The 9,928-nt window shown below is 37.7% G+C and overlaps 1 protein-coding gene across 1 annotated transcript; it reads right to left on the reverse strand.

Annotated features, from left to right (window-relative positions):
- Positions 1-4,512: 4,512 nt before the first annotated feature.
- LOC131159351 (early light-induced protein 1, chloroplastic-like) lies at positions 4,513-5,659 on the reverse strand. Its single transcript, XM_058114207.1, has 3 exons — positions 5,347-5,659; positions 5,066-5,110; positions 4,513-4,967 (listed from the first exon to the last, which is right to left on the reverse strand). The coding sequence occupies exons 1-3, from the start codon at positions 5,518-5,520 to the stop codon at positions 4,623-4,625; spliced, it is 564 nt and encodes a 187-aa protein (XP_057970190.1). The 5' UTR covers positions 5,521-5,659; the 3' UTR covers positions 4,513-4,622.
- Positions 5,660-9,928: the final 4,269 nt, after the last annotated feature.

Genomic DNA, 9,928 nt, shown 5'->3' on the forward strand with positions numbered 1-9,928 from the left:
GTGATGTTATCTTTGACCTCCAAATGAATTATCCCCATTGAGAAATATTCAGCATACTATAGATCTTGCTCCAGGATCATCTTTGCCCAATTTGCCTCACTATAGGTAAATCCTAAAGAACATGAGGAATTAAAGAGGCAAGTTGAAGAGTTGAGAAGTAAGGGATTTATCTAGGAAAGCATGAGCCCATGTGCATGAGACTACTGAGTCTCCTTACTCTCGTGTTTGAATTGCTTCTTGCTTAGAACATGAATGAACATTATATGATCATTCATTAGTAACAATAAGTTACATTACCAATTGACATAAAATGCTTACCACTAATTAGTATAGCATTTAGGTTGCAAAGTAAATTTTACAATTCCTTACTCAAAACCTAGTAGCTAGGGAACACTGAGACTTTTGAAAGCCTAAAGTGTTATTGCCTAACACATACCATTTTGACACCAATCCAACACTCCTTGACATGTATGCAACACATTTCAAAAATTAACTAACTTATTTTTATTTTAGGACACATCTAGGACACTTCTTGACACTTTTTGGCATTGAGAGAACACTTCCAGCACACTTCTTGCACTGAATTGTTGTGTCTTATAGCCCCATTACATTAATTCTAAGTTCAAAGGAAGGGATTACAGGTTCTTTGACATTGGAATGGTTTGATTTAGATTGCCAACCTTGTGGAGCATGTTGGAACTCCCAACTCCTAGAATTCTCCCCCTACCACTCTCTAAAGCCATTGCTAGTTGCCATGCCCATTACCCACATTAACTATGCCCTTAAGTTGATTTTTTTTATTGTTGGACCAATGTTCTATGATATGAATACAATTGATGATTGTATAAGTGTAGTTTGTAAAATTTGTAATTGATATTTTTACATGAATGGTCCTTATATTTCATTCTAAATCAAAATTACCACAATATGTGACATGAAGGTTTTTGAGTAAATCTGATTGAAAGGTTTGGAATGAAGGTTTTTGAGTAAATCTAATTGAAAGGTTTGGAATGATGTTCTACCTAAATCAGTTCTAGGCACTGGAGACATTACTTGCTCCCACATGAGTTTGTACTCTTTTCTAACCACCAGGCCCTTAGATACTTGAGCAACCAAAATAAATTGAATCATAGGCATGTAAAGTCAGATTTTTGTCTTCCTATGACTGAATTTGCATTTAATAGTTCAGTGAATAGAACCACAGGATTGAGTCCTTTTCAAGTTGTCACTGGTTACCAACCTAGGAAGTCCATAAATCTCATCTCATTACCACCATAGGGTAGAGTGAGTGAGCAAGCTTATACTTTTGCAAAGCATCTACCTGATTTACACTCTGAAATAAGAATGAAAATTAACTTGAACAATGGGCATTATAAATCTAGTGCTGATGTACATCGTAGGTGGCAAGAATTTTTAGAAAGCGATATGGTTATGGTCTGTATTTGTCCCAAGCAGATTCCTAGAGGAAAGGTAAGAAAGTTGCATGCTAAAAAGGTGGGATCTTTGAAAGTTTTAAATAAAATTAGTTCTAATGCTTACATGCTTGATATTCCTATTAATTTTGGTATAAGCAATGTGTTTAATGTTGAAGATCTACCTTTTTTTATTGAAGCATCATCTTTTGTGGAGCCTTCAAATTCTAACCTTGCAGGTAATCCTACTCCACTCCCCACTTCTCTTGAACTTGAAACCCCAAAGTTACCTTTACCTCCACCTTTACTCGTACTAAAGAAAATTGATGAGATTGCAGAGATCTTGGATGACAAGACAACATTCACATGAGCTGGATCATACAAAAAATTCTTGGTCAAGTGGAGAAGTAAGCCATTTTCCGAGAGGCGCTGGATTCTTATAGAAGACCTCCTTCATCTCAACCCGGAGTTGTATTCCTAGTAATCACTTCTCATTCTTCAGAGAAGAATTCTTTTGGGCCTGGGAGAGATGATGGGGATCAATAGGCCTTGACTGTTTCCTTCACCGATATGGTGACACGTGGACGACCTCCCAATGTCCACTACTGTTCATAATTGTTTTGTAGGTACGCATGGATTTATTTGAAGACTACTTGAAGACTTTCGATGTGTGAAGACCTCAGTCCATATATTGAAGCAAGTTCGAGTTCAAGACCCATGTGGACCCCACATGGCTATGCTCCATGGGCCCCACACGATTTTGAGCTTCCTTTATAGCACATGCTTGAGTCCCATATTTAAATTGTAAAATGCAAGACAACTAAGCTTTCATGTGTGTTTAGTAAGTTTTGAGGGTAGTTATTGTGTTAGAAGTAAGTGTAAGTGTTTAAGTGCTATGTTTCCCAATGTTTAGTTTCCCATGCTTTGTCCCCCCATGCCTGTGTGAGAGTTAATGTGTTGTCCCCCTTCCCATGCCATAATATATTCCTTTCTCATTGTAAGAATTCTACAGAGAAATAATATATGTTTTGAATTTTGGAAGTATTTCCATTGTTAAAGCTCAAAAGGTTTGTCCAATCATTTTGATTGTGTAGTGTGAGACTACAAGCGTTTTGAGCACTTGTGCTTAAACGTAAAGTTAAGTACATTTGAGGAACCACTTCCTATATAGCTTTCGATGTGGGCGAGTCGCTGATCAAAGGAGGTAAAGTTTGTTTGGAAGGTCTGTTGGAGTGCATTGTACTTAGCGTCAATATCAACACGACTTGCACTATACTAAGCATCCATATCCCAACAATAAGTAGAAAACCAAGTAGGAGCATCAGTAACAACACTATACTGAGTAGGTGGTACTTCATTTGGTGGATTATTCTGTTGTCCAGGTTCATTTCCCACCTCCATTTGTACATTCACATTTTCTCTAGGTGGATGGTATTTGGGAATCTAGCCAACTACACTGCCATACTCACATCCCATGAGCTTTAAGGTGTTCGATGTGAAGTAATCTGAGGTTTTTCTTTTGACAAAAAGAGTTGTGGAACGAGCTATTATGTTAGATTATCACTCCCGTTGACTATTGTGGCTGACCTTTGGGAATAAGATTGCTATGACATCACAATAGTACCAAAGATTTTGTCATATTTTCATCCAGACCAAAATGTGGAATTAATCTAACTTGCTCACTTTTTTTAGAATATAATGATTTGTTTGGAATTAATTCCCTTCTTTTGCACATATTTACTTGGTTAATTCCTATGATATAGAATGACATAAGATTATTTTCTTTGTATGACAGAATAACTATGCCGGAGGGGACGCTAATAAGCATCAAAATGGGGGGTTGAACTCCGATGGTGTACCCCTTGATCCTTAGCTGGTGTAGTACAATTTTCACCTATTGTTCCCGTTTCTATTCTCTATATGTAAATATATGGAACAATAGAAAATGTATTCTTCCCATTTTTTCTCTCTCTCTCTGTTTTTTTTCTTTAAATCTGTTTATATGTTTTAAACAGTGTAGATGGCATTTTTCATGCGGATGAATGTGAGATATGATAGATGAATATCACCAATATTGTAATGAATAAGATAGGCAGTTTAGTTCAAGTTCAAGTTCAGTATTTTGAAATGATCCTTGAAAAAGTAAAGGAAAAGAAAAAGAAAGGGTGGGTGTGAATGGTACAATATTTCCTTTCAAGTTGGGTTGAGGTTTCTTGCTATTATTTTTCTCATCAAATTTGTAATGAGTGACACTGGTCCAGATATGAGTAATCTTGTGAGTTCTGCAAGAGAATGTGGAAGGTTTGATGCCCTTTGTTTCAATCGTGGAAAGAAAGAAAGCAAAGAGAAAAATAAAATCATATATTTTTCATCGAACATTAAAATATAGCTAAAATTAAAGAATTGAAGAATAATTGTTTATAAAATTAAATTCCTGGTAATTGATTTATTATATATAACTCCCTATTCTGCTCCTTTTTTTTTTTTACCTTAAACTTCACGTTGGTTGGTTGTTTGTAATCTGTATAGATATTTACCATATTCTTGGTTCATCTTTATCAATTGCCTTCTACATTAAAAAGGGCCGGGCAAAGTATTAGGGTCCCAAAACAACCTATGAATCCTGTGGGCGGGTTGCTGACTCCCTAGTTTATTATGTAAAAAAAAAAATAGCAGAATTTTCGGGTACAGTTTGAACTATTGTTGCCACCCCCATTTCACACAATGTGCTGCTTATGCATGCATTTATCATTTAGCCTATTGTCGTTGTTTGAACCTAGATTAACAGATGGTTGCATCCAAATATTTTTTAAGAAAAAATAGAGATAAATCACACAAGTAGTTTCACTAAATTATATTTAATTCCTCTTAACAACGTAATAGTTATAGTATCATATTTGAAATTCATATTTGATATAAGATTTAATTTATTAGAATCAAACAGCTACTCTCAATTTAAACTATTAGGCAGCGCAGTGTCTGTGGTCGATGTAATTAATTTACCCAAATGATTATGAAATTAAATACATTGATAAATTTATATATGGCCTTGAAATATCAATCAGTATAAGCCGAAAATAACAATAATATTACAGTAGTATTTTTACTGTGAAAACATCGATCTATCTATTGATAGTAGTATTGACAATCAATAAAATATGACAGTAGTAGTGTTGTCCAAAAGGAAGATCAGAAGATGGTGGGGGTGAGCTACACAAGGGCACCACCCTTAACAAATTCAGTGAAGGCCAAAGCAACCAGACCCAACATGGCAATTCTCCCGTTCCACAGCTCTGCGTCCGAAGTCATCACCCCCTCCGACTTGGACTGCACGCTCACCCCCTTGAACAGAGGGATCAACGACGCCAGCGACAGCACCACGGTCGCCCCTACGAACCACGGGATCCCACCGTTCGATATCTGCGCAAACACATCCTCACCCTTTGATAGCTCCACCGCCATCGCCGCCACAAACCCCACCATTGCTAGCCGCCCGTTTATCCTCTCCGGCGCCGGCCCGCTAAACGCCAGGACGTCTGAGAATTTGGTGCTTTCCTGTCGCCGGTACGCATGGAAAGTGATCATCAAGCCTTATATATACATATAAATGAGTAAACTGAGATTAATTTAGTATAGACATGCAGGGCACTAACCTTGGGTGCAGGACGAGGCGGTGGCTTTATCTCATTTTGGCTTTCCTGAAAGATCAACCAAACCAGCGGTTATGATCACTTGCAGTAGTTAGCAGCGACCCAGAAACAATTATTATTATTATTTTTAATATAGGAAAGAGAGAGGCAAAAAAGAAGAAGTGGGGAACAAAACTATCAGTATCCTGTTATAGCGTGACAAAATTTTAACAGACAAAGTAGAGGTTATATGAGTTACTTTGCATAGTCACGTTAATTTAATGAACTAAATTATATTCATATACCTGACCAGCCATGCACCGGACTTGCAACATGGGAGCATTATTCCTGCGCAAAGACGGCACATAATGGGATGGAAGTCGGTGCATGTTCAACCTAGTCAAGTGGGCATTAACACCGTTGCCAGTCATCGGCCTCACGAAGATAGACTGCATCTGCATGGCGCCTGAAACTGCCATCTGAAGTTAACTTAATTCAGAACTACAGCCTCTCTCTCTCTCTCTCTCTCTCTCTCTGAATACAATACACAACTGGCTGGGAGCTGAACCAATATAACAGAAAAATGCAGCGAGTGTCAGTATATACAAAGCAGCACACTAGCTTTGTATTTATAGTGGGGAGGGTGGACCGAGTGGTGGACACTTTGAACCCACGTCTTGCGAACTGCACGGCCCCCAAGAGAGGTGGAGGGGGAGACGTGGCCTTGGCAGGAACCAGAATCTGAGGTGGGGATGGGCCGAGGAAAGGTCATTGGGGTTCAATGAATGACTGGGATACTTTCATGGTACATTGCATGGCGCCAAGTTACTTTCCATAAGCATAGGATACCTTCGTGGCCTTTTCTTTGTTTTGGCCTTACGTAATCTCGCCAACGCGTGACAAATCTCGTTACTTGGTCTAGCGAGATTTGTCATGCGTTCAGACAAATCTTACTGGACCAAGTAGCGAGATTTGCCATTCGTAAGGATCAAGATCATTTTATTTCCCAGACAAATCTTGCTGGACCATCCATCCAGATTTGCATGGCACATCCGTCTCCCAAACTCTGTGATTTCTTCCTCTTTCTTGGTACTTCTTTTTTTTCAGAAAGATTCTGCACAACACCCAATTCTCCATTTGGACTTGTGCCGAGTTCTACAGTGAAATTTGAAGAACAATCAGTAAATTATTAAACAAAAAAATCGTTGTGTATAATTAATTTGAAATGGGTTTCTTGAAAATTAAGACATTGGGGGTAAAACATCTTTAGAAACACTGCATATTGGTTGTTAACAGAGCATGACCCCTGTGTATCATCTGAAATGAGTTTTTAGGAAACTAAAGAAATTGGGCCAAAGACCTTTTTTTGATAAAAAAAAAAAAAAAAAAAGGTTTAAAGGCTTAAGGATAAATTTAAGAGAAACAATGTTTTAAGGGTGCTCAACACTGCACAACTTGAAATGGGTTAATTGAAAATTGAAGATACTGGGCGAAGACAATTCTACTTTTGGGCTTTGGGTTTAATAGCTTCAAACACAAGGCAGCAAGAAAAAGGAAAAAAGAAAAAGGAAAAGAAAAATAAAGCTTACCTAGGCAGAGTTAGAGTGTTTGGTTTGGAGGGCAAGAGAAAAGGGTGGAGTAGCATGAGTAGCAGAGGAAAGGTGATACTCATGCATGATCCAATCCGTTCTGGAGCCATGTGGAGGCTTTCCTTTGTAAAACACAAGTGTCTTCTTCATCCCTACCACTTGATTATTACTATTAATGCTCCTTGAACACATTATTGGCTTGTCTATTCTCGTCGCCTTCCAATACCCTAAACACGTCGCTCTGTTCGATCTGTTCCCGTTTGGGTACTTTGCTTCCCTGGTGCTGAAAAAGTACCTCTCCTGCTCCCTATCCCCTGCATAATCCTCACACAATCCCACTTTTTCACACACCATTTGTTTTCCCAAATGTCCATATAATTAAATCTATTGAAAATAGAGTAACACTTAACTTTTTTTTTTTACCCCAATAAAAGTACAATTCTACAAATTCAGAATCTAAAATTTAGGGGAAAGGAGAAGAAGCCAGGAACGAGCTAGGCAAATCCCAAGGATCAGACTTGCAGAGGTAGACTTCAAGGATTATTGAAGCAAGAAGGGGTAGCCGCCGGAGTTGGCGACTTCGGAGACGTGCCATGCAAATCTCGCTAGATGGTCCAGTAAGATTTTCCTGGGAAATAAACTAATCCTAATATTGACGCATTGAAAATCTCGCTGGACCAAACAACAAGATTACATGAGCATCATTGTGAGAAATATTTTCCCAAATAGTGCAACACCCCAACCCGCCACGTGGGTCTGGGGTGTTACTTTAGTGACGTCTGTGTGCCTGTTACCATATTTATCATAATAAATGCAGCGGAAGTAATGAAACATTCTCCAAACATACATTACTAGAGTTCTAAGTTCCCTTCATACATAAAGGTTTCCAAATATCCATATTACAATTTGAACCAAAAAGGACAACTAGTTCGGTCCATACGACCATTATACAAGTCCAGAGACTTACAACATAATTTACATACACCCAAGATCATACAGATCTTCACAAAAAGACTGTTCTAACTTTGACTCCCTGATCCTGCTAAGCATGATACCTGTTATTTCCTGAAAAGATGATTTGTGTATTGGGGTGAGACACTTCTCAGTAAGGATGATCAAGTTAATATCAGTGTGTGGACAATATGCATTTAGTGCTTATAGAAAATATTCATTCTTCATTTAACTGAAAATAGCTACTTTACATTGTACATACTAATACAGTTGGAAATACTTGCTTTATATTCTTGATATAAATAGATTAATTACATAACATCATTTACATAAATCTACATATATGCATAAAAGACACTCCCTGGGACTAAATGTCATGTATAAACCCCTGTGGTCAGGGTTGTGTAGCCCAAAGACTGGACAAAGCCTAGGGTGATCAACCCAGACAAAGTCAAACATATCTCTACATCGTACTCCAACTATGTAGGCATTCGCAACTTGCATTGCATGAGTGGTTCTGATTGCCCTACCACATCCTGAAAGTTTGGGCTTTTAGGGAAGGTACACCCTTTACTGAGGCTAATCGACTGAAACCACCCACACCACTCTCGCAGTACAGTGTGGGCGCACACAGCCACATAAAGAACCTCTAGCAATGGTACCGTGCTCATAACATAAGGGTCCTCCGTGTTCCTAAAGCATATCATGCAATTTAAGTAATATAAAAATCATATTTCATACCCATTACACATAAAGCCTGTCATTTAAAACCCTCGACCCTCGCCAGTTACATAAAATTCAGCTCACAGCCATTAAACGTAATCATGATCCTCGCGGCCTCAAAAATAATTCTGGCCCTCGTGGCCATAAACATATTCCTGTACTTTTATAAATAGTTCTAGTATTTCACAAACATTCATCATTTCAGTTATAAAATATGACTACATATCATTCACCTGCCACACAATTTCCTGTATTTTGAACATAGCCCGTAGGTAACCAAGAAAACATAAACCAGGCTTCCCACCATTCATTTGTACTTAAAACAGAATAACATATATCCTAGGTTTGAAAAGAAATGTCTTTTGAACGGTCGACTTTTGAAACATCAACTGAAAACATAAATATACTTACTCCAAAAACATTTCGTACGGTTCAAATTAATTAAAAAATTGACTTAACTTAATCCCTTTACCTGATTCTAAAAAAGAAACCAAAACGGATGAAAAAACTGATACCCTAGCTTTTCGAGCTGGTGGAAACATGAGATCCTATGAGTCAGGAAAGGAGAGAGTGATCTGGGAGTAAGAGAGAGCCCATAGGAGCCTTTTAGTGAAAAATAATTAAAACCCTAGCAGATCTCCAAAAGAGGAAAATTTGAGATTCCTTAAAAAAATGAGCTCACTTCTATTTATAGGTGAGCAGGCCCAGGAGAAAACTGGCGCCGGTTTCCCCTGTTCCCACAAAATCATCACCCGTTTTGTGGTTGACTCGCCCAGTTGATCCAAAATCAGTGACGATTTTTCTCTGCTCTCAAAAACCATCTACGGTTTTGGTCCTGCTAGCCGAATTTCTTCCTCTTTCTTTTATTTTCATTTATTCCTCTCTTTTATATTTATTTTCTTCTATTTTTTGGGTTTGGGTTTCTACAAATAGGGTATTATTTAATATATTATTTTAAAATAAAGATAAAATAGGAAAAAAACTCCTACTAGTTGGGCAAATTTTTGAGCACTTGTGCTTAAATGCAAAACTTAAATGCATATGTTTTGAAATGTCTTCTTTTGTGGATATGCTTGCGCTATATTTTGGAGGCAAATTTTTGAGCAGTTGTGCTTAAATACAAAACTTAAATGCATATGTTTTGAAATATCTTCTTTTGTGGATATTCTTGCACTATATTGTTTACATTTTTAAATTATACATATTCTTAGGGGGAGCCTTTCAAGCTGTACCCATTTTGCTCTAGTGCGTTTGTCATCATCAAAAAAAGGGGAGATTGACTTTTAAGTTCGATCCCTGTTTTGATGCTGACAAAGCACTTGTATCTCATGTGTGCATTTAACGTTTTTGAACATGTTCATGATTCAGCGCACACATAAGGTAATGGATATGGAAGGCAGAAGGAACGTAAAGATCACACACCCAGGTGCTTTCCACGACACCAGAAGAGCAAAAGAAGAATACACTTAATTTAAGTTGTATATGCATTTAATTTTTATTATTTTGGTTTGTAATAATGCATGCATATGCATAATATGGATTGATTGCTCAGACGACCGTAGATTGACCTTAGGGTATGAAAGTAGAATAACGTTCCCAAGAGGGGGTGAATTGGGTTAATTAA

Source organism: Malania oleifera, chromosome 7, assembly GCF_029873635.1.
Source record: "Malania oleifera isolate guangnan ecotype guangnan chromosome 7, ASM2987363v1, whole genome shotgun sequence".
Classification (NCBI taxonomy): domain Eukaryota; kingdom Viridiplantae; phylum Streptophyta; class Magnoliopsida; order Santalales; family Ximeniaceae; genus Malania; species Malania oleifera.